Genomic DNA, 26,218 nt, shown 5'->3' on the forward strand with positions numbered 1-26,218 from the left:
TCTCTTTTGTTATTGTTGTTTATTATTAAATCCCTGGTGCCACTAGAATTTTTTGCACATGACAGGCACTCAACCAATGTTCAGTCAATAAATGAAAAGATGAATGAATAAACAAAGGATGGGGCAGAACAAGGAGAAATGGGAATGTTTAGATGAAGGCAGCAAAGGTGGAAGGTCTGTGCCTAGGGCCATGTTCCATGGAGTGGAAGGCACACCTCCAGCTTGGCACAGAGGTTCCATCATTCTCTATAGGTTGCTGTTGCTTCACAAGGCAACAGAGACACGTGACAGCCACTGCATGGGCTGATGGGCTCCTCAGAGCAACTATGGTTGGGCCCCTAAATGCTGTGACTCTTAGAGTCACTGTCTAAGGGAAGGCCATGATACAAGTCCAACTTTCTCTCCTGCAGTTCCAGAGGATCCTGTGGGCTGGAGGGTCACTAAGCTGTAACTTCGCACTGTTGGGCTACTATGACTCTTTCCATGAGTACCAGTCCGACACCCTCACCTCTCTGATTACCATAGACAAACACTGCTGCTCCTCTTCCAGAAAAGTTCAGTGCTTTTGACCTCCATGACTCTGCCCCTGCCATTAAGAATTTTTTTTTAACTGTGATAAAGCACACATAACAAAACCATTTTCACCATTTTAAGTGTATAGTTTAGTACTGTGAGGTGTATTCACATTGTTGTGTTACTGGTCTCCAGAACCCTTCTCATCTTTCTAAATGGAACCTCCATACCCATTAAACATGATACCCCACCCCAGCCATTTTTATCTATTACATAAATAATCTCATTCCTTGGGACAATTGTAGTTAAACCATTGACCCTCCCCAGAATGGTATCCATGAGACCAAGGGGTGCATAGGAGTAGTCTTCATGTTTTATCTCTTCTAGTTCTGGGATAAGCTGCTGGGATGAGAGTTCCCTAGAATGTAGTGTAAACCCTTTATTTGCTAATCCATTCCTGCCAGTCTGGTTGCCCATGGGGAAGCATATGAAGGCCAGGACCAAGGCTGGACCAGCCAACATGAAGGCCAAAGGTGGTCGTCATCCTGACTGCAAGCCTTTTGTGCAAGGCCTCATTACCACCCTCCCTGGCCTCCTGGTTTCCTGCTCTGGGATTCTGATCTCCCAGACCTTTCTGGATCATCTTATTTGTACTTCATTCCTTGCCTGCCCCTTTCTCCTGTCCTAGGCATGGACTCAGTGTGGGAATGCCTGTGCTCACTCCTCCTGGCCTGACAGCATTCCTGGCGTTGAGTGAACTACCATCCCAATCAGCCTCCTGGGGTCTCAACCTATTGCCATGAAAGTTCTTTTCTTCCTCTTATTTCTCAGCTGGCAGGGTGGAGAGTTCCTTGCTGCTTTAAATTGAGTTCAGAAATGCATGTTGTTTGTTACCTCTTTTACCTTCTGTATTAGTCAGCTTTTCCTTGCTATGACCAAAATGCCTCACACAACAACTTAAAGAAGGAAAGGTTATTTTGACTCATTGTTTCAGAGGTTTCAGTTCATGGTTGGTTGGCTCCATTGAGTGGGGCCTGAGGTGAGGCAGAGCATCATGGTGGAGGGGTGTGTTGGAGGAAAGCTGCTCATCCCAAAGTAACCAGGAAGCAGAGAAAGAGAAAGGGGGCGGGGGGGCTGGAGAGAAGATAAACCCATCCAGGACATGTCTCCAGTAACCTGTTTCCTCCAACTAGGTCTCATCTCCCACTAGTTCATTTCACCATCCAGTGGATTAATCCACTAATGATGTCAGAGCTCTCTTGATCCAGTCACTTCCCAAAAGCCCTACCTCTGAACACAAGAATTTGGGGACATCTAAACCATGACACCTTTTGGAGAGGTGATGCTCTTGGTAAAGGAAGTCCAGAGTGTGATTCTTTCTGGGTATAACTTCATCCCCTGTGAGGCACATGCTCTCAACACCAAGCCTCAGATGTTTGTATGCACAACCCATCACACATCTGTTATCAGAGGCTCACCAGGAAAGCAGGCTCACTGCCCATGAAAGTTAAGTGGGGCACTTTTGCTCCTTAGCACCCTGGCCTGCAGGTGAAGGCTGCTCTGCTAGTTTCTCCCTGTGCACTTTGCCTGCTTTCCATCAGCTGATAAATGTAAGGCACTGAGGAAAAGAACAAAGGATGGGAATCTTCCTTTCTGAAAAATCGTATTATCTGCTTGTTGAAAACAGACATACACATGTGAAAAGATGACTATGCCAGGCAGTAAATGTAAAATGCCATCCAAGTTGAATGGGCTACATATCCGACATGAGTTCAGAGGCAGGACCAAGATCACTTCCAGCTGTGGTGGTCAAGCCAGGCTTCACAGAGTGGGAAGTGCATGCAAGCATGGCTGAAGGACAGTCTGCCTTTGTGCTGGCAGGGAGAAGGAGTGACGATGACGGACAGGGAGCCACTCCCACTTAAGGATGGGATGAAGAAGTGCATGCTTTCTAAATGCATCCTTTGTAAAGATTTTAAACATGTGCTTTGCCTTTCTCATCCTGTCCAATGTCTGGGTGGGTCCCTGGTAGGTTGGGAGGGGCTGAAGCAGTGAATCTGGATGGGTGTGTAGTGAGGGTCCCAAGTAAACTATTTCACAGTTGAGCAGGGGGTAAGATTGTTAGAGACCTGCTACAGCTGAATTCTGCACAAATAATGGTGGGTAAAATTAGCAGACATCTGGAAGAGGCACATATTTCAGAATTATTTTGGTCTGATCTATAAAGCACACTATGAGGAATATGATTGGTAGCTGGTCTTAATAAACAGTTAGTGGGTTTTGCCTGCCTGAAATGCAAAACAGATGTATCTTTGTTCTTTTAAACTGACTTTGATGAATAAACTATATGTGACGTCAGGTCCAAGCTATTGGATGTCTCTGAGTCCTACTCAGAAATATTTTAGAATATAAAAAAGTTTCCATGGTTGACGCTGAGAGAACAAAGTGAATTCCAGTTGCATTGCTGTTGGCGTTGAAGCAGGTTCAGAAATTCCGAGAGGCCTTCATCCAAGCAGCCCCTTTTGTTATTTTGGGACCATTGTTTCTCTCCATCACACCGAGTCCAGGCGAACCCTCCCATTTCGCAGCTGCGAGCTCTGAGGGGGTTTGGTTCTCAGCTGTCAATGTTAGGGCTTTTAAATGGTCGTTATTGCTATTTTGCTTATTTGTACAAATGTTTCCTGAAAGAGCAAAACGGAATGCTGCGGCAGTGATGCAGGATCTGGGACTGTGCGATGTGGCCGCTTCCCGCAATTTGTTTGGTTATGAATGATGCAGGGTTTTTAATCATTAGCATCTTGGCTCCGCTGGGTGTTTTTGGCAGACTGACCCTCCAAGTCAGCCCCGCGCTGTGCTCTGTGCACCAGGAAACCAGCTCACCCTGCAGGTGTTTCATCCATAAACAAGCATCGGCCACGGGCTCCTCTTTCTTTTTACGGAAACCCTTTGGAATTTAACTTTCAGATACAAATACTTGGAACAGTTGGCAGCTGAGGCACACGAGAAGGAGCTGAGAAACCGGAGTTCAAGCCACAGCAGAACTGACCTCTCCTTGGACCTGACCTCACCGGCAGCCCCTGCCTTGCCTGCCTCTCTGAGCCAGAGCTCTTCATCTATAGACTCAAAAGAGGCTCTCCACGTGTCATCCTCCTCCCCAGGGACACCTCTGCATCCCCAAGGTGAGTGCTGGGAGAGTAGAGGGAAAATGGATGGGTTAACATCAGACAGGTTCTTCTGTGGAACCGAAGGTTTCCAACATGCAAACTAATGTGAAGACAGTCACGACAGGTAAGTTTGGAGAATGGTTGTAACCTTCACTGTCACTGGACATCTTCAGAGCCACTAGTAGTAGAGCAAAATGATTTATAAAAGTGGTCATTGGAAAGGGAGACTATAAAAAATAAGACTGTGACACCTAACCCCAGATACCAGGGTCTTAATACTTTATAATTTTGATATGAGGGCCTACTTAATAAAGTGAACAGTCTTGAATTTTCTTATCCTGAGACCTGTTAGGTTTAAATTAAACTGATAAAGAACAAAATCAATTAAAGTTAGCAAAGAAAAATGTAGACCTAATGAAAACAGAAGTTAAATACTGAAGAAGAAAAAAAAAGTTAAAATTACTGGCTCATGGTGTGTATCCAGGTTATGTGCAGACTGTCATGCTCTCCTGGAGAAATTCTGTCGTCTTAACTTTATTTGGAGAAAAGAAGTAATGTTGTTCACTGTAATCTTAAGCATCAGCTGTCTCCCAGATTGCTCTATGCTCTGTGGGTTCATTTTCTTTCACATTAACCTGGAGCATGGTTCTCAGCCATAGGTGCTTGCACAATGCATGCTGGTTAACCCTGCTGCAAGCACTGTTTGGTCTTATCCAGTGTTATGACTTACAGCCTGATGTAGATGCAGCCAATCAAATACAGCAGAGACACTAAACTTTTAACTCTAGGAGGGTTGACTAAATATGGCATAAAGTTTAACTTAAGCAAGACAGGACTCCATGACCTCAGCAGAACTGGATGTAATGGAACGACATTGTCTGTCCAATTTTTTGCTGGCTCTCAAACCTCAGAGCTCATTCTGCAGGAGCAGACTGGCTCCACTACAGCTTTCCATCACGTCTAGTTACTCCAGGTCCCTAATCCATGGAAGATCATCCCAGGCAGATGGGTCAGTCATGGATGAGTAATGTCAGTCTGAAAATATTGAGACTCTGAAGATCAGGAAAACAAAACTGGTCCATGACAGTCAATGCTTTCCAAATGCTTCCTTCTATCATTGCATGATCTACATTGTGATATTTCCAGAGGCAATATAAAAAATACCTCCCTGCAAAGTTGTAGCTCAGTACTTAACCTTGGGACTTTGCACTCAGAGTTGCGCCTTCAGTCATTTGCTGAATGATTATCTAAACTAGGAGATACAGAACAGCCCCAAACTGAGAGGGACCTGTTGGTATCTATTCATGGTATTCATCCTTAAAATTTTAAACTTGATATTTGTGGCAGAAAACAGTTCCTCGGATATTTTGTTCAATCAGAGCTGAATTTGAGGCCATTCTATCTATTAAAACAGAATATTTTAAACTTCAAGAAGAACACAGAAAATCCGTGTTTTGCATATATACAACATGCATTTGGGGAACACTAGTTATTTCAGTATACTTTTAGGAAGATAAATGGCCAATGGTCAATTTTCCTCTTCAGATTAATAGAAATGGAGAAGATGTCTAGCTAAAATCACACAGCCAATCCCTGCATCTGAAAAAGGGACACAGGGCTTGAATTCATATATAATTATAAGTTAGTAAGATAGCATCATGTGATATTGTTTGCTTTTCCCTAAAAAAAGAAAAAAGAATAATTCTTTTAATATCTAGAAGAGCTATCCATCATGTTAAATAATTCAAATCAGTGAGAACCAACAACGAAATCTAGCTTCCTTGTCCTGATGAATAAAGTGGGAATTGATAAGTATATAAAAATTCCACAAGAGAATGATCTCAAAAAGAAGTTCTAAGTCTTCCTTCTGATTTGAAGACTTTTGCTTTTATGACAGAAATACTACATTGGGGTGACAGGAAGGTTTTTCTCAGTCTATTTTGTTATTGTTCTTTGAAACATCCTGGTTAACATCTCATTACTAGGCTATTTTGAGTGGATCCCCTTTCTTCCTTCCGTCTGTCTGTCCATCCATCCATCCGTCCATCCATCCATCCATCCATCCATCCATTCATTCATCCATACTAGGGATTACACCCAGGGGTTCTACCACTGAACTATTATATCCCCAGCCTCTTTTAGTTTTTATTCTGAGTCAGGGTCTCACTAAGATTCTGAGGTTGCTCTCAATCCTGCAATCCTCCTGCCTCCGCCTCCCAAGTAGTTGAGACTACAGGTGTGTACCACCATGTCTGGTCCAAGTTCCATTTTCAAATTTTAAAATAACTTTTTGCTTATCCCTAACATTTATAATATCCCAACATCTAGAGGAAGAATAAAAAATATAATCACACATGCAGATGTTTGTCTTGCACAAAACACCTGGCATTATATGGTACAGTTGTGCCAGGGATTTACTTCCTTTTTTGCTCTTGACCCTTATGGGATTGTATGATCATAATACACTTCACATTTTTGTAGCACTCTGTCCCTTCCTCACAAATGCTACCATTTAATATCATGTTGTGCATTTGGATAAGGAGGGAGATGTTATCCTTATTTTCCTGAGGGTCAAATGGGTTGGAAGATTTGCTTCAGATTTATTGGTACAGTGCTGGGAAGAGAACCAAGTGTTCTGGCCCCATCACACCATTTATCCTGGTTCCACAGAATTCATGGTGGTGTACAGATCTATACTGCGCCATCCCTAAGCCTGCCTTCTCCCTGCAAATTTCCCTTTTCTTATCTTACTACAGAGAACAACAGTTGCCTGAGATGTGATTTCTTGCATCATATCTGAAAAAATTGTGGCCTACATTTCAGAATTGTATCTGTAAGAAAAGGAAAGACTAATATTTGTTGTTATATAGAAACTTCCAGATGATCATTCACTTTATGGATTCTTTTGCTACAGATCATTACTCAAATTCTGAAGAACTTTAAAAAACAGAAAATACAGCATTTAAAAAAATCTTTTTCTTTTCTCTTATAAAATGTTTTTAGAAGGAGAAGGGCTAATGGCTAAATACCAATAGCATTATGTGCCATCTAGTGAGAACTGTCAGCCAAAATCCTTCCCAGATAAATCTGCTGTAATTCTTGTATAAATGATGCCACTAACCCCCACCATCAAGTCAAAATGTGTTTGAATTACTTTTCCATCTGGCCCTCTTGTGGCTCACAGCAGATGTGTGTCCCAACACTGCCTAGATGGTGATGGTCTGAGTATTTTTCCTCTGTGTAAAACTACTAGGCCCAAGTGAGGAAAAGACATCTGCATGTGTTCTCCTTTGTACTGTTCAGAAATTGATGCAGACCATTATCTCAAAGTTTAGGTAGAAATGGTAGGGTATCTCTTTTCATCCACTGCTATGAAATCCTTACCTTATTTTTCACAAAGCCCTGGGAGTTTGCATCAGAACATCTATCTAATATGTTTATTTTCTATTAATAATTTAGGGAACTCACAGATGACTCTGAAAGCAAACAAGTCCTTGTCACTCATCAGAGAAAATATATTGTTCCTATTGGGATGAAGTTATTCAGTGTGACTCTTCACACAGTTGCACTGAGGATTAAAAAATAATAATCTATGTGTCCATAAATAAAGTCAAAATAGCCAAGTAGACTATTATACCCATAGGTATCAGACCTAGGTAGAGAAAAACCATTCACCTGAAAACTAGATTTTGACAGTGGTCCCTGCAGTGTGTGCTAGGATTGAACTGCCTTCCCTAGCGAGTTAGAACTATGTCTCCACCTTGCTCTGTCTCTCACACACATGAGTCTCTCCTGAGGTCAGGTGGAGAGAAATAATTTTTCCCAGTGGAAGAAAGCTGCTACCAAGATTTGATAAGTGACTTTTGCCCACTAGCTGCTTCACAGAAGCATGCATAATGGCTAGGTTATTTTTGTTAACTTGGTAGCCCCCATATTGCACACAGAAAAGATACTTGGAGATGTGCTTGGAAATTTTTGCCTCACTGTATTAACTTTGTGTCAAGAAACATAACATTCAACAGCAGTTTCTTTTTCTACTTATTTTTTTGTACTCTTAGATGTTTCCAAATGCCTTCCTGGTACAACTCTGGGAATATATGTCCTATTCAGTCAGGTCTTGACCTGGCAAGCATTTACAGTAATTACTGAAAACAGTATTCTGATATTTTCTCTCAAGCATTTAAAGTAGAAGCAACCATGACAATTCTTCCAGCCTCCTGATTCTCAAACATGGAAACAAAGCATAGACACACAATTGAATGAGATGTCTGCTAAAACAGATAATCATTTTTCAGGGAGACAGCTGTTCATCAACCTGGTTGGGGTCATTGTTAGCATCAACTGAACATCTTTGTCACTTTCATTGTGTTTAATATGTTTGACTCTCATTCAGATGTAGGCATTCTCTTAGGTTACCTAATCCACATGGCCCAAGTCAGAAACATCTGGAATCCTATTTCCACCTGGTGATGGAATATCATTAGTCATTAGCTTCATGCTTGCTTGTTCACTAGCATAAAGATTTTGGACACATCCGGTCCAGTGCTTCATGAACTGGCAGGAAACTTGATTCTTTGTAGGTCTATGACTCAGGTCTGCCCCATTTCCCTGTACCTCACCTGCTGCTACTTGATACCATTTGTTCAGCTAGACAAAAATCTCTCAGGAGCTCTATCCAAGGCCAAGGTCCTACCTACTGCACCTGCTGTGGGGTCTTCCTAAGAGGCTTTGCCAGTCACTGGGTTTTTTTTTCTTGCTATTTCTCAGTCTCTAAAAATGTAAAAAGACAAAAAAAAAAATCTCCATTTTTTTCACTATGGAGATGGACAGTTTCCTGCAACTTGTTTTCTTGCACCATATTTCGACACATTATATAGTCTTTAGTGTTTTTGAAGTAGGCAAAGTATAAATCTTAAGTAAAGATGAAGCACAGGATGACATTGGAAAACTTGGTAAAGGACATTATCTGTTAAACTTGGTAATTTCATAGGCACTATTGGGTGTCAAGAATTGTGAGGGTTCTGAGACTTAACCTACTTATAATTTATATGAAACCTGTACCTACTTATAAGGTATTAAGTAGGCCTGCCTAGTCTCGTGGAAAATAGCAGAAGACACAAGACACCAAGGTCAGAGACAAAGGACTTTATTACTTGTGCAACAGTAGTCATTTTTCCAAGTTTCAATTTCCATAGTGAAGTGGGTAAGACCCAATGATACCTGTTTACACAGTGTGATGAACCTGAAGAGAAAGAAACTCTGATCAATCTATTATTATTTTTAGATAGACACAATGCCTTTATTTTATTCATTATGTGATACTGAGGATCAAACCCAGTGTCTCACATGTGCTAGGCAAGCTCTCTACCACTGAGCCAAAACCCCAGCCCCTCAGATCATTTATAATGAGCAGTAAGCATGTCTTCCCTTCATCCTAGGGCAGGCAGTTACAGTGGGTAATAAATGATCTAGTGCTTTGTTCAGGAAGGGGACACTATTTCACTTCCTTGGAAAGATATTCCAGATCAAGCTATCAGTGCCTCTGGTTGCAAGACTACAGAAATATGAGAGATCCATAAATAGTTGTTTATACTTAAATTTTAATGGTTTTTAACTAAGCTTTACTATCAAATCCGTATCCTAAGTATGTTTAATATAAACAAAATAAGTTTGAACAGTAATTTACTTGCTTGTGCTTACTTAACAAAAAGGAGTGTCGGAAGCTGTGACACCTACATCTGGAGGTGCTCACAAAGAGCCTGGCTTATTGACTGGGTGAGGCATCAGTGCCTTTCAGCCAAGGTCAGAGCCTTGGGTCAATGCTTTCAGATACACTCAGGAGGTACCAAGTATGGTGCAATGAGAATTCTTCAGTCTTTGGTACTTGGGGATTTTCAGTCAGTAACTGAAACCTGGTGAGTAGCAAAGGGTAACAACTCTCAGGCTCCTTCTAGCATCTTTATCTGAGCTCAGGAACTTCATCATCATTTTGTCATCTCTATCACACCTCCTCCTCTCTCCAGTATCCCTGCCCTTCCCCCATCTAGCCTGCAATGCATTTGTTCAAAATGACACAGTACCTTCAGTGTAGCCAGGTAAGCACACATTGATTTTCCAGCCCCTAAAATTATGCTTTTTCTGGAAAACCCCTGGCTTCAGAGTCCCCGTAGAGCATTTTATGTACCTCTAAAAGTGGCATGCATCTTCAGGCTTTTGAAGATGGAACTTCTCTGAGAAAGCTGCCTCTGCCTGATATGTTGGAAAGTTCCAGTAGTTTTTTGGGAACCAATCTTTCTGGATCCTTCTGCATCATCTAGACAATCTCCAGATGAATGTGTTACTTGCCTTTCATGTCATCTACATTTCTCATTGTTTTATCTCAGTCTTTCTCTTTGTTTTGTTGTAATGTTCTCACTCCTCTTCTGCCTGCCCCCTAAGTGGTTTTCCTAACATTTCTCTCTAACGTCCTCATTTCATCCACACCCTCTCACCAGGCCCTCATTTTCCCAATTGTGATTTTTAGCTACTTACTATATACTGAAAACTGCCATATCTCTTTCTCAGTCTTGGCCCTTTTGGGCTAAGGTGAGTGCTTTTCATCTTTTCAGATATCTCCGTCTAAATGTCCCTCAGACACCTCAGACTTGCCAGCTGCCAGTCTGAGGAACATTCAAGTGGGTGGTGTTTCCCATTTTCATGCATAAGCTACTGCCTGCCCTCAACCCTGTTTTACATTTTTTAGTCCTCAGCTGGAAAAGTCCATCTCTCTTGGGCCAATAGTTTAAGCTGGAAACTTACCAATAATTTTCATTCTCTCCTTTAATACTCACCCCACATCCAGTCAATCAAAGGGTTTGTTGTGGTACTTTCTCTCAAATCAACCATCTTCCCTCCTCTCCATCACTATCATGGAGATGACCTTAATTGTCCCCATATGAACTATGTCAATTGCTTCTAGCAGGTCTCACTTCTTCAAGGTTCTTGCAGCAACCCAGCGTTCCCTCTCACCAAATCACATCTATATACTTATATTCTAAAATCCCCCCAGTGGTTCTCCATAATCTACGATGTTAGTTCAGATTTTACATGGCATTTAATACCCTTGGTTTTCTTTGGTCCCTACCAGCTTTTATCAGTACAACATCCTCAGGTGTTATGCTCTATCCACACCAAACTACTCTCAGTACCTGAAAAGGGCCATGTTCTCTTAGGTGTGCCTCTGAGCAAAGTCTGATCCCTTGGTGCCCATTGGAGCCTTACCCATCTGGTTGAAGCATTTTCCTGTTCTCAAAGCCTCCTTTGATTCCTCTTGTGTTCCCCTTTTATCTTGTGCTCAGGTGGGATACAGGGCTTCTCTCACTGTGTGTAAGTGGTCCTCCCACTTATCTGCGTGCTTCTCAGGGGAGGGCTCCTACCTACACTCAAGTTTCCACCTCCTGGTGCTTGGAACAGAATAGGCATTCAGTAAATATATTCTGAGTTGGTGAATGAACAGACAGGGAAAAGGAAAGTAGACACTTTCATCTACCAAGACAGAGATGGCCCTTTTACCCAGAAAGAAATTTATTACATGGACCATGGGTAGAGGACATATATCTGACTATATAGGCTATATTATGAGGACAGAATACATAATGTTGACTTAAGCAAGAGGGAACTTTTGCAATGACTTGACATAATACACCTGGGACATTTATTTCTGAATAACTAATACAGGAGAAAATTCTGAGGATGATTCTTGAAAATTTGATAGTTAAGTATTTGTCTTAAAATGTAATGCTCCCTTATGAATGTAAATCAGTACAGTCACTATGGAAATCAGTATGAGGTTCCTTAAAGCTAAAAATAATATTTGTATGACCCAGTAAGACCACTCTTTCATATTTATTGGAAAGAATTGAAGTCAGTATATCTTAGAGATACCTGCATACCCATGTTTATTGCAACACAATTCACAATAGCCAAGTTATAGAATCAGTTTAGGTGTCCCTCAACAGGTTAATGGATAAAGAAAATGTGATACACACACACACACACGCGTACAGTTAAGTTTTACACAGCATAAAGAAGTATGAAATTGTCATTTGCAGGAAAATGGATGGAACTGGAGACCATAATTTTGAGTGAAATACACCAGATTCAGAAAAGTACCATACACTTTGTCTCATGTGGAAACTTTAGGAGAAAAAACAAAAAAAGAGACTGCATGAAATTAGAAGGGAGACTAATAGGTTAGAGGAAGAGAATTGGGGAGGGAGGAAAAGAGAGTAGGAAGGCATTGGTGAGCAAAGTTGATCAAATTGTTTTTATGTATGTCCAAGTATGCCACAATGAAACATACCTTTTGTATAATGAATATGTAACAATAAAAATTAAAATGCCCCCTAAGTTCATTTGGTTGCTATAACAAAATATTATAAACTGTGTGACTTACAAATAGCATTTATTTCTCATAGTTCTTGAGGCTGATAAGCCCAAGACCAAGGCACTGGCATGTGTAGTGCCAAATAAGGGCCCTCTTTCTGCTCCATAGATGATGTCTTATCACCATATCCTACCATGATGGAAGCTGTCTGAGGGCTCTTTGTCTCTTTCATAAAATCACTCATCTCTTTCACAATGGCTCTGCCCCAGTAATTTAAAGGCCCTGCCTTCCAATACTATCACCTTGGGAGAATATTAACGTATGAATTTGGGGGGGGGATATAAGCATTTAATCCTTTGCGTCCTTTGTTTTAAAGTGAATTCTATTTCAATTCAAGATCTCCTTTTCTTTGTGCATTTATTTGCTTTGTGAATTAAGTACAGTTAAACTGGTTTGTTGATTAAGAGGAAAGCCACATTGTTGGTCACCAGCCGTGTTGGTTGGTCAGGAAGGGTTTTTTTTTTTTTTTTTTTGCGGTGCTGGGGATTGAACTCAGGGCCTTAGTGCTTGCAAGGCAAGCCCTCTACCAACTGAGCTATCTCCCCAGCCCCTGGGAAGGGTTTTTTTGAATGAGAATTTAAAAGTGAGATTTCAAGCCATGCCCCCATCTCAGGCCAGCTGGTTCTGCTTGGTTATGGTCTACAGGCAGGGACTTGGAGATGTAGCTCAGGTGGCACAGCACTTGCCTATCATGTGCAGGATCCTGGATTCAATTTGCAATAAACACACACACACACACACACACACACACACACACACTGGCAGGAAGAGCCACTATTTTCTGACACTATTAGTTTGGACCTTATTATATCTCTTGACTGAGGTATAATAGGCAAGTTTAGCTAGAAAATACTTTGGAGAATATAAGTTTTTGTCATGTCTGAGTTTTTGTGCTGTAGCCCAGTGCCTGACACATGATAGGTCTCAAATGTTCATTGAATGAGTGAATTTTGCCTCCGGGTGCATCAAAGCACCTATTTAAGAGTAACCATATCCTACTAAGCTTGAAAAACTGAATTGTTCAAAAAACTCAAGGTCTAACAATTCATTTACAAGGTGCTACTACTCAGGACTGTCCATTTAATGTTAAAGTGCTCCTTTGACATTCTGAAACTTGACAAGAGCTAGAGGGGTATTGGAAAGCATGGCCAGTTTGGAATCAGTGTCATCATTCTTGAGGAAAGGATCCTCTTTGTACTTGTAAGGAAATGGGCATCTGGTTAACCCAGGTGCTCCAACAGTCTCACTGGGCATACAAGGACAAAGAAGGACTAGAATTGATCCTGTTTGATACATTTGAACAAAAATAAGACCTGCCTGTCTGGCCTAAGGAAAGATAAGTAAACAAGGTCAGAGGAAGCCTTCATGACCTAGGGTTGGTATTTTTGTTTGATTTCAAGGTAATGAAATATACAGTAGTAAATAATTCAGTAACCCTTAAACTACTTTATCAGCTTTCATTCATACTGAGAAATAGAATATTCACCCTGTATATTATCAAGAGCATAATAATTAGACCTGGAACTGGCTGCTTTTTTATTGTATATAGGAAGCTAGGGTAGAATTAAATTATATACATGTTTGACCAAGTGAATTGAAGCAGAAATAATCTGAGGGGCAAGAGAGGGTAATGGACTTTATAAATTAAATAGCCCTCATAATCCTTTCCAGTATCCAACTCAAGTCCACGTCCCTGAGTAACATGAGAGACGTAGATCTGGTTTTTGACAGGAGCCATTCCTGATTGCCATCTGCCTCTTGGAACATGAATAATGTGCTGCATCAAATGTGATTTTACAATCTAAGGATTTTGATTTGGGGTAACGTGGCCAGTGAGGGCAAACACAGAACTTCTTGTAGAGTGCCACTAAAACTGAATGACAATCTTGATTGGTGGCACTATGGAGGGAGTTTGGGGATCTATAAAGTGACACCTTTAAAGGGGGCTTAAGAAGTGGCTTACACCTAAACTTGTTTAAGTGGTCCAGTGTGAAAACTTGAGAACAAGGCTAGACTTAGTTTTGAGAACAAATGAACCATTAAATCAGTATTTTGCAGGTGATCGTGTGGTTCTTTTGTAAATTTGAGTGGCCGAGTTGGTACTTATCCTAATGAAGCTATTCCTGTGAGTAAAGATTCTCAACCAGGGTGATTTTATTCTTTGCCAGTGTCTGAAGTCATCTTTGGTCATCATCAATAGTGGGAGAGAAATAGGTGGTAGATGCTAAAGGCCTCTAGTGAGTAGAATCCAGGGGTGCTAAACATCCTCTAACTCAGAGGACAGCCTCCCACAGCAAGGAATTATTTGACCCAAGTGCCCATGGGCTAAGTCTGAAAAAGCCCACTTTAGATGAGTCTTAGTGAACGGCTTAGCAAGACCTGGCCTCATACCAAGGACAAAGTCTGAAGAATTTTCAAAGTTGTGAGTTTTTTCTCTTGGGACCTTTTTCAGATTTATGTGATTAAACCATGAGTTTAAAGTCGATGGTGTTAGCTATTAGCTCTGAACTGGGGAGGTCTCTGGAATCTACATAGTTTGGAGCAACTGTTATAGAACTGGCTGGCCCAGACTTTGGTTTCATAAGACCTGCCAGAAAGCCAAGTCCTGGCAAAGTCATCGAGACACTACCACAGACTGAAACTGATTGAAGCCACCCAAAGATTTATTAAGTTTAGCTCTTTGTACCAGCAGCTCATCTCTTCAAAGAAAAGTTGCATGACAAGAGATTCCAAACGGACACTCTGGACTCAGCTGTTGGGGACATTGATGATAATAGAGTTGGAATGTTTGTGCCCACTCTACTTTTTTTTTTTTTTAAATACCCAGGGCTTTTCATATAGGCCAAACTGGGTTCCAGTCCTCGTTGTGTTCCATGGGTTCTGCTTTGTAAGTGAGGTGCTGCTGAAAACAGGTGGCACTTTCAGAGGTGACTGAAGGCATTCCATGTGCAACTTGGCAGAGGTGCTGGGAGGTCAGGGGGCATCAGAGGGTGGTCAGGCACTCAGAGAAAGCAGCTGGAAACATTTTCCCACCTCTAGATATGAAGGAATTGGTGAATGACTGGAATTTGGTAAGAGTCATAGCCAGGGGACCGAAGCCATGGGATGGAAAGAGTGATTTGACAACCTTTGCCAGACTTGTGCCCCTATGAAGGGAACAAGAATTAACGATTCTAGCCCCTCTTTACTCCTACTTTTACTGGTCTTCCCCAGGGGTCACCTATCTGAAAGTGAGAGGAGCAAAGGCAGGCAGTGCTCCTGTAGAGGAGAGCTCCTAGGGCACAGAACGGGAGCAACGGGAGCAACCTGAGAGTATCCAACCTGCCATGTGACCCTGGGCAAGTTGCTTAATCTTTCTGAACATGCTTTATCATTTCTCCCAAGGAGACATTAACCTTTACTTCATGGTGTGGGTGTGGGAACTAAATAGAATGATGTAGTATGGTTCCTGGCATAGTACCCCAGTGGAGAAGGCACTCAATATATACTAACTTTTATGTTTCCTTCACTTAAGACCAAGCAGGGCCTGACCTGCAGTGAGGTTTGGGAACCAGAAGAGGAAGGTAGTGTTGGGCATTTGGAGGGACTGAGAATGAGATGGTAGGTAGGAATGAATATCTGCCCTAGCCAAATTGGGAACAGGGAGGAGCCAGCTGACATCTTCAGGTCCTTCATCACTTCTCCCCCAGTTCTGTACTCTGCAGGAGGGTGCACCACCCCATTCTCCACCCGACTGGGCAGGCTTTCGTATCCCTAGGAGAAACACCGAGATGCTCAGTCTTTTCCTGGCTTCTCATGTTGATGGAATCCCATCCTGACTTTCTAGCCACTTTCACTCCAGTCATGTCTGTCTCCTGGGATAAAGAATTCCTTTCAGTGGCTGTGTTAACTCTAGATCCTTCCCCCACAGGATGGTGACAGCACAGTTCCCCATAGTGATAGAGTGAACCTCCTCTTCCTAATATTTCTTATAAATGATCCATTCCCATATTCTTTTAATTAGTTTGATTTTTTTCCCCTCCTCATATTCCTCCCACCCCAACCTTAAAATCTAGTTTAAAGCCCTCTGAATCAGATCAGTGGCGTCCTGGCCAAATGCATTTTTCTGCTCTTTGCTAAGTGCATTCTGGCGCTGCTGAGCTCCATCAGTCTGCTCTCAGGCTGCGGTCCAGGGAGACAGATCCCAGTTTTGGACTCTGTGGACGTTGCCAGGCCATCCTTGCATGTCCTCCTTTCACTTCCAAACTCTCACCCCCCACCAGGAGAAGGGCAGGCTGGGCACCAGCCCAAGTCCTCCTTGCCGTTCTCCTCCCTGGCACAGCCCCAGAGAGGCAGGCAGATCTTTGTGTCCTTCCATCTGAGGTTACGGACCAGTGTGTGGAGCCCTGACAGCTCTTGCCCTCCAGGGTTTGGTTTATCACAGTTATTCCTGAGCCTGCCTCGAACGAAGATGTTGCTGCAGGGTCCTTACGGGCACTTGCTAAGTGCCTTTTTCTGTCTAGCCACCTGGGTATGATGCTCTGTTCTGTTCTTCAGCCTTGGTTTTTAGGGGTCATTACAGAGCCCTCGCCAGATAGGGGTCGTAAGGACTTCAGCTGATAGTTCACGTAAAATGCCCCATAGTCATTCCTCAGAGGGAGCCAGCAGCCCTGGCCAGCCCGCTGCTTCCCTCAAATGTGAACACAACACAGCTCTTCCCCCCTGTTCATAAACCAGTGTCCCTTACCTGTGTGTGCCTTGCCCATGGTACTGGGTTCTCCTTTGTCTCTCTCCAGCTGGCTTGGTTGGCTTTCACCTCCTCGCAGGCTCTTCGCCATATGCTTCCTGGACTGTTGATTCCGCCTTAACCAGAGCTCACCCACAGCTCACAGGAACACCTGAACCATTCCCAGTAGAAAATGTGCTTTGCCTGTGACACAGGCATAGGTAGGAGGCCTCTAGACAAAGGACTTGTAACCTATCTCTACCTGAAGTAACTGTCACTGCCTTAGGGTAAAGTCTTAGGTCCTTCTCTCAGCACCCTAGGCCCATTGTCCCAACCCCAAATTGCTGTCCACCTCCCCTTGCTCTCTCAGCTCCAGTCACACAGGACATCTTTTATTTCCTCTGAATGCTCTGTGCTCCAGGGCTGCATGTGCTCTTCCCTCTGCCCAGAATGTTCTTATAGCCACTTTCCCCCTTTAATTCCCCCTCATCTTTGGAGACTCTGCTTAAATGTCCTTTTGGCACAGAAATAGGGCTCCCCTCCAAGGCCTTGCAACAGACCCTTGCCATAATTTCTCAGGGAGCTGTGCTTTTGATCTTAGAACATGTATAGCATTGATAAGTATTTTTTATTGTGTCTGATGGGAGCTGAGGGGCTGGGATTTCCCTGTGCTCATTGGTAGCAGAGTTCATTGTGGCAGGACATTTAGTTTTGATATCTCTCTCTCTCTCTCTCTCTCTCTCTCTCTCTCTCTCTCTCTCTCTCTCCCCCCCCCCTCTTCCCCCCTCCTCCCTCCTTCCCTCTCCCTCCCTCTCCCTTTCCCTCCCTCCTTCTCTCTCCCTCCCCCCCTCTCTCTCTCTCTCTCTCTCTCTCTCTCTCTCTCTCTCTCTCTCTTCCCCTTTTTCCCCCTCTCCGTCTCCCTCTCCCTCTCCCTCTCCCTCTCCCTCTCCCTCTCCCTCTCCCTCTCCCTCTCTCTCTGTCTCCCAGTACCAGGGATTGAAACCAGGGGTGCTGATCCATGTGCCCACCCCCTTTTATTTTTTATTTTGGGATACAGTATCACTAGGTTGCCAAGGCTGACTGTGAACTTGAGATCCTCCTGCCTCAGCCTCCCAAGCCACTGGAATTATAGGCAATGCACCCTGTACCCAGCAGGATCTCTTCTCTGTGCCTCTCTGCAGCCTTGTGGTGACAGAGCTGGGTCTAACTGCTGCATCAGCGTGTCTCTCCATGAACACCACGGCTGGGTCAGAGAAGGGCTCATGAACTACTGGCATTAGTAGCAGTTAGGTTGTAAATGCTGTTTTCACTCCCATGTTATAAAAAATCTTTGTTCCCTTTAGATCACAGATTTATGATTCCTCCTGCCTCCTGAGGACTGAGGGTAGGGGACACTTCCTCTGCCTCTGTCCATGGAGCAGCAGGCCTGGCTTAAGGACAGTGACTCAAAGAATGGTTGTACTTATGTGGTGGAGGATGTTAAGGAGGTCTTGATAAAAGAGAACAGGAAAAGGGAAGAAGAACATTCTGGAATTTTGTATAGGGTTTTTGAGTCATCCTGGTGCTTCCTATTGACCAGAACTGACAAGAACTTTGTGAGCCAATGCTGGCTTTGTGAACTTGCTGAGGACTCGCCAACATGAGAAGCTGAGGTATGGCCCTTGGGGACCTTTTGCCCTTGTAGTACCTGTGTTTGATTAAAAGAACTAGGAAAGGGCTCTAGCATGGGACCTGGCTGCTCCCTCCAGGTCTCCTTGTCAGTGTATCTTGTGACTCCTGCACATAGGTTCCTCTGTCCTGTGTCCTTAGCTACCTGGTGAGCTCTTTAAAAGCAGAGGTGTGTGGGGTGGAGGACCCTGCCACAGCACAGGACTTGCTTGTTGGTCCTTGGTTATCACCTTTGTTCTCAATCTTTGCTTATTTTAGGTGACTTGTGTGTGATTATTTAATTTGTTCATTGGTAGGACAGCCTCACATGCCACAGATTTGCAGTCAGACTTATTGGACACAAAAGTCATGTGTTCTGGGCAAGAGGCAGCTTCAGAAATGACTAACTCTCTCTCTTTTCAGTCATGAAAAAAGTCACTCTGGTGTTTGAATCACTGATTTAAAGGTCTGATTCCATGAAGTTAGGTTTTAACATATTGGGATAAAATTGCTGTTTCTTCCCATAAGGGTGTGACTTTGCCACCGCTTGCATGTCCATTACTACACCTGTCCAGTCAGCCCCTCGTCAATCAGTGGCCATGTCTCTGCATGAGTCCTATGTGTTAAGTGGAATAAGACGTGACCGTGGGTTCACGTGGGCTGAAGTCAAATAGTTATCAATCATGGATCTTCTCTACTTTTTCTGTCCAGACTCCTGTGGATGGTGAGTAGAGCTGGCTGTCCCTGCCAGTGACAGAGCCACCAAAAGACCCCAGACCAGTGTTCCCCAGATGCTCACCATTGAAAACTCAAATGCCTGCCACATGCTAGGCTTCTGGAAGCACACTGTTGTTTTGATGTGGCTATTCTGAAGTGTGTGTGCAAACACACATGCTTTCTGTCAACCAAATGATGACAGTGCTGTTGCTGAAGCTCTGCCTTTGCCACGCTTGTAAAGCTAATAGGGTTTTGTAGCTCTTTGCTAAATACTATATTATCAAATAAAAAGAAATTACCACAAGATTCTTTCCACACCAAAGGGGATTTTTCTGAAAGGCATGTTCACTCTTTACCATTACGTAGCCCCATTCTTGTAAAAGAGTACAACGTGCCCATTCTGCAGCACACAGGCTCATGGTGCTCTGCCCTTTGGCTTCTTCCTGGTACTGCCAGCCTGAGCATCTTTGTCTAGGAACTGCTCTAACATTCCCTATTCCTAAAACCTTCCCTCTAGGGACAGCCCCTAGGTGGCAGAGGGTGTTGGTTGCCCCTGTCTCCTCCCACCAGGTTCTTAGAGGGAAGCAGGTTCCTGTGCTGGGCTTGAGTCCTCAGCTGAACATGCACAAGGTGAAATCCAGCCCCAAACAGGAAAAGGGAGAGGGCCCATTCCTTCACCCCCAGAACCTACCTGAAGGGCACTGGGGAGATACCGTGGAGGAGGTTTGCTTCCCTATGTTGGAAATTGCCCAGGAATAGGAGGAAGACCTGGTGTTTCATTCTGCTTCCCTCCCTACCTAACTCGGCTCCCTTGTTCTTAAGAGGAAGGGGTAGGGGTACTGTCCCAGGTAAGTCCTGCAGAATGAGTTTTTACTAGGAAGCTGAGGGTAGCTGGGCGCCCTGCCCGATAAGGCCTGGATTTTCCTCCCCCATGGTAGTGCCAGAGCCTGGCTTGATGAAGGGCTGGGAATGCTCTGCATACCCCATCACCAGCTGTCCCTGTACTTAAGTCTGCAGGATTCCTGCATAGAGAGAGATGCCTGATATGCCTATTCCTCTGGGATCTAGGCAGACCTGGTTCCTGCTACCTGCACATCCTGCCTGGATTTCTTTATCACTTCTGGCAGTGTGTGCCTAGGGCCTAAGTACTGCTCTTGGGATACACTGCCAGGGTTCCAGCAATGTGGCCTTACCCAGCCCCAAGGTCATACCCTCAGGAAGGGCCCATCCTCCTCTGGTTTATGCATGTGGCAATTGGCTCAGAGGTTTTTGCACTGTCAGTCATTTTGCTGCCCATTCACAGCTCACAGCTAATAGCTTTGCTCAGCAAAAACATGTATAAGCCTGACTGCCATTTCCCTGCTCCCTAGAGCACTGCACAGGCAAGAACGTAACATGCATAAGCCTGACTGCCATTTCCCTGCTCCCTAGAGCACTGCACAGGCAAGAACGTGAGCACTTCATCTTGGCGTGAGCATCAAATCACCAATCTTGATGGGTTTACAAATAGTCCTGTGCCCATGAGTGATTCTTTCAAATGGTTTTCAAAATTATGGACTAACTTTACTTTATGAACAAACAATCCAAGTAATGGGTGATATGTCTCATTGGTTTAGTCAATGTTTCAGAAAACCTTAGGACGCTACTGCTTGTCAGATTGGTTCCCTGTAGATTTTGTTACTTTTACCAGAAGAAGCTAAAGGAGTATGTTAGTTTTCTATTGCTATGTAACAAAATACTATAAACATAGTGATTGGAAATGGCATTGGTTTATTGTTTCCCAGTTTGCCTGGGTCAGAAGTCCAGCTTGGCTCAACTGAGTTCTTGGCCCTGACTGTCATGAGGCTAAAATTAAGCTTGTGGCTGACTGGGCTCTGATTAGGAGGCACTGAGAAGGGTCCATCTTCAGGCCCATTCAGGGTGTAGGCAGAACCCCTCAGTTCCTTGCAGTTATTGAACTGAGGTCCCTGTTCCTTGTTTTCATTCTCAGTTTCTAGAGGCCACCTACTTTCCTGTCACATGGCCCTCCATCTTGAAAAGCCAGCAGTACGAGTAAGATCCTTCTTATGCTTTTCATCTCTGGCTTCTTTTTCTGTTGCTAATTGGAAAACGCTTGATTTTAAAAGGCTCATCTGATGGAATTGGGCCTAATTAATCTCCATATTTTGAAGTCAACTGATTTGGAACTTTCATGTCATCTCACAATCCACAGTCCCTTGCATGCGGTACCCCATGAGTATCTGACTGGATCACCAGGGAACAGGAATCTTGGGAGCCATCTTTAGACTTCTGTTCACCACAGAGCAGCACAGAGGAATCAACCTCACATCCATTCTCACATCTTATGTGACGCTCCCCAGAAATCCCTGTTGTCAATGTACTCTCCACTCTTATCTTCACCAGTGAGTGCTGGGGATCCTGAGCCTGCATTGGAGGCAGAGGCAAGGCAAGTTGCCAATGAAGCCAGCCAGGACATAGCCTCTTCCCAAGGGGAAGCAGAGAGTGAAGGGGAGCGGGCACTGGAGCAAGAGCCAGAAGAAAGAGCCTCCCTCAGTGAAAAAGAGAGGCAGAACGAAGAGGTGAATGAGAGGGACAACTGCTCGGCCTCCAGCATCTCGTCCTCCAGCAGCACCTTGGAGAGGGAAGAGAAGGAAGACAAGCTCTCCAGGGACAGGGCAACTGGTAAATGAAACCCCTTTCTGCAGGGATCCTGAGGTAGAGGATCTGGTTTGCTACCAAGTTTGTCCATAGACTGACCTCTGGGGTGACCTGCTGGGGCAGCTCCCTCCCCCAGCATCTGGACATGAGGAATATGGCCACACTAACAACCAGCATCCTCCTCCCCCTAGAATGGTGGCCCCCAAACCCTCTGCCATGCTGTTGGCATCTCTCACTTCCACAGGGAACAAAAAGGGTCCAGGAAATGAGCACTTTTCTGAAGAATGAGTCTTGGAGGAGAAACGCATTTCACTATTTGCTTAATTGTTGATAATAAGGCTGTTTTTTTCAGTTTCTTATTTTGTTTTAGAGACATGCCATGTTATTATTTACACCCTTTAAAGTTTTTTTTTTTTTTAATGAAGTGTGGGAGACCTGAACTTTCATATGGAAATAGATTTTTTAAATGAATGAATGAGTGCTTCTAAAACTTTGCGGTTCACAGTGCATTGAGGTCAGCTTGATATACTAAACTGGAGTACACCAAATTCAGGTAGTTTTCTCCATTACATTCAGGATCACTCTTTACTATGATGTACGTGCTTTTCTTTATGTAATTTTATCTTTTAAGTATTATACCTAGTATTCATTCAGTTCACCTGTGTGTGTTGAGGGGGTGACTTTGCAGTTAAGGACCAAATGGAATGCTAGATTACAGGTTTGGCCCATAAGGACCTCACCAGAGATTAAGGAGGTGGTACCCCAGAAAGTTACAGAAATTAATGAGGTACCCCAGAAGATTATAGATATTGTAACCATTCACAATATCTGTGAGACCACTGGGTTTTCCTGATGTGTGTGCTGTCAGGATGGTAGGATGCTGCCTTCCTCACTAACTCTTCACTAGTGGAACCATGTCTTATGGGCTTCCCTCTGTGAGGCAAAATACAAGGAACACACCCTCAAGTCCCAAGCTGCACAGGGACTTATCAACCATTGCTGTGGCCCATGCTTGGCTTGTTAGTTCCCAGATTGAAATACGTTGTCTCTGAAGCACAGAAGAATGAATGAAAATGGAATGAGTAAATGAAATTAGTCTTCCAAAAGACCTGTCAATCAATGGCACAGTCTAAAATAGTTACTTTTTTAAAATATTTTTCCAGTTAGGATGTGCCGCTTGATTTTTTTCTCTATATCACTAATCATGATATTATAATAAAAAACTGAAAAAAATTTATTAGTTTATATCCTAGATATTGCCCTGAAAAATCTTGTCTTTTGTTGAAGATGCATGTGCTAAAAAGTATTACATAAACTGATATTTACTTAATTTCCTTCAAACTCAGATTATAGTTAGTATCCCAAATTCTACTTCTACTATTCCTGTTCATTGAAATTTTGATAATACAGGGTGTATGGTAAATCTTCTTAATCACTTTGGTCTTAAGTCAGATTTTATATATTATGAATAACTTTAAGTATTATTCATCATATCTGGGTTTAGCAGGCCCAAAACATATCAGCAAGTTGGGATTAGTAAAAATAAGACAGGGAACAGAACTTTCTTGGATCGGTTGTGCAGTATTTTTACCAAATAAGGACAACTTTCCAAAAATGGAGACTCTGCTATCAGTGAAGAATCATTGACTTTCTACCAAAAGAGGACGGTGTCCAAGTGTGTAGATACAGGAATCAGAGTTTCACAGTGACTTTTCTCCAGTGTTGTGAAGAGATTTGAGCATGTTTATTTACACTAGCTTTTTGGTTTTTAAAAACACCACTGCTCATAGGCACCTGCAGCCACAGAGTCAGGGCAGTTCTATCATAGTAGCTTTTGCTTTCAAAATGTTTTCATAAAGCACAAGGAAACTTTAGAGATGATTAAAATGATTACCAATCTTATTTTTAATTATCGTGTCTATTACTGACAAATGAGTGGTTGGCCTTGAAAGAGACTCAACTTATTCCAGTCAGGGGGCTCTATTTTTCTTTCACACGTTTGTGTGAGAGGCTTTAGCATAGCATTCATTGCCCATGGTTAAAATGACTTGTGTAATTGTTCTTTGTTGACACTGGAATGTCAGTTTCATGAATGTCTTGTTCACTGTGAGCCCTCAAGTCCTCATGTTGTGCCTAGAACACAGTAGGGTCTTACAAAGTTATCACTGGATAAATGAATAAAGAGGTGTCTGGTGTCCTTGTTCTTGATATCAGTGGCCCAGCAGAGAGTTGTGCCACCATCCTCATCTGGCATACACAAGGTGAGATAATGCATTTGAAGGTAGGACCAGTCTGCAGTGTTCTCCCCAACCCAGAGTCAGAGGGCTGATTGGGAGTTGAGCCTTCACCTCCATTTGGAGGCAATGAGGCAATGTGAATCAGTGGTCCATTTTCCCTGGGACGATGGCACTGGGGCCAAGAGGGGAACTAAACTTCTATCATACTCTTCTATGGTGAGGCAGTGTGAGTCAGCACCCTCAGGAGGGTGATGACAGCATCGCACACCAGGGAGCTAAACACCTGTTTCCACCAAGAACTGTATGCTACACCAGGAAATGGTGACTGCCTGCTAGAAGAGAAGATTCAACAGGATGAAAAGGCTAGCAAATAATACCCACATTTTCCAGGATTCAGTTGAAAATCATTCATCAAGAACCAGGGCAAGTACAACTTGAAAAAGACAGTCAACAGATGTCAACATCGAGATGAGTTTCACATTGGAATTATGTGACAAGAATTTTGAAGCAACCATCGTAATAACTTCAACAACTCAGGAAGTACATGAAGAAAATAAAGTAGCATATGTACAAAAATGAACCAAAGGTAAATTACAGAACTAAAAGGTGTAATAACCAAAATAAAAATCTAACTGGGGTGGACTTAATAGTAGATCGGAGACAAGGAAGGAAGTAGTGAACTCAAAAACAAGGTCGGTAGAAATGACCCAATCTTAATAACAGAAGGAATGGGAGAAAATGGATAGAGACACTACAGTTCCTCAGAGACCTGTGGGACTATAATAATAGGCCTGACATCCTTGTCACTGGAGTCGAGGAATGGAGAAAGAGCACAGAGCTGAAAACATGTTGGAAGGAATAATGGCCAAAAATTTCCCAAGTCTGTCAAAAGGCATAAACGCACAGGTTTGTGAAGCTGAAAAAACCCAAATAAAGACATCCACACCAAGACAGTGATAAACTTCTAAGAAGTAAAGAGCTAAAATGAAGTTTTGGAGGAGACTAGAAAGAAATACGTGACCAATAGGGGAACATGGATTCTTGTGACAGCTGATCTACAAACAGAAGCCGGAGGGGGGGCACAACATTTTGTAAGTGCCAGAAACAACTGACAACCATGAACTCTGAACCTAGCAAAGGTGTATCCTTTAAAGAACAATGGGAACGTAAGACCTTCTCAGATGAATACAAACTAAGAGAATCTGTCACTGGAAGATCTACCCTTAAAGAATGGTGGAAGGATGTTCTTTGAACAGATAAGAAATGATAATGGAAGGTTTGGAATTTCAGGAAGGAAAGAACACCAGAATGGGTGAAAATAGGGTAAATAAAATAGACTTTCTCCTCAGAGGTTTCTGAAATAATATTCAAAGGCTGAAGCAAAAGTTTTAAAATCATTTGATATGTAGTATTCTCTGTATATAGAAGAAATATTTCAGATAATTTTAAAAGCATAGATGGTAAAAGGAACTGAATTAAGTTTTTGACATTGCCTTTAAAGTGGTAAAACATCAACTAGTAGATCATGGCAGGTTAGTGTGTATATTATAATACCCCCAGCAACCACTGAGAAAAATATTTGGAGTAATGTACATAAAAACACTATAAAAATCAAAATAATTTCTGAAAAAATATTCAAGTAGTGCACAATGGCCAAGAAAGGAGAAACAGGAAACAACCAAAACAAATGACAGATTTAAGCCCTAACATTTCAATAGTGACTTTACATTAAAAAAGATTGACAGAGTGGGTTTTTTAAAAAGCCCAATTATATGCTGTTACATGCTGTCTGTATGAAACTTTTCAAACATAATGACAGGAAGATAAAAGTTGGGAAAAGATATATCAAGCAAACATTGATCAAAGAAAAGTAGAAGTAATTATGTTAATATCAGATAAAGCAGACTTCAGAGCAAAGGAAATCACTAAAGACAAAGAGGGACACCATAAAATGATTAAAGTAGATATAAATGATAGGATCAAAGTATGTTTTGTGTATGAAAATGTCATGGAAACCCATTATTTTGTAAAATTAATATGCACTAACAATTTTTTAAAAGACAAAAATGAATGAACAAAATAAGTAAGAAAACCAGCAAGGTACAAAAATTACCTTGAAATACACTGTTTTTCCTGTTGCCAAAATATGAAA

The 26,218-nt window shown here is 42.7% G+C and overlaps 1 protein-coding gene across 1 annotated transcript in view; it reads left to right on the forward strand.

The window, feature by feature from the left end:
- Fhod3 (formin homology 2 domain containing 3) overlaps positions 1-26,218 on the forward strand; it is a 472,090-nt gene that overhangs the window by 386,618 nt on the left and 59,254 nt on the right. Inside the window, 2 exon segments of the mRNA XM_047526634.1 lie at positions 3,478-3,692; positions 21,575-21,853. Coding sequence (XP_047382590.1) covers positions 3,478-3,692; positions 21,575-21,853 — 494 coding nt within the window.

This window comes from Sciurus carolinensis, chromosome 15 (genome assembly GCF_902686445.1).
Source record: "Sciurus carolinensis chromosome 15, mSciCar1.2, whole genome shotgun sequence".
Classification (NCBI taxonomy): Eukaryota; Metazoa; Chordata; class Mammalia; order Rodentia; family Sciuridae; genus Sciurus; species Sciurus carolinensis.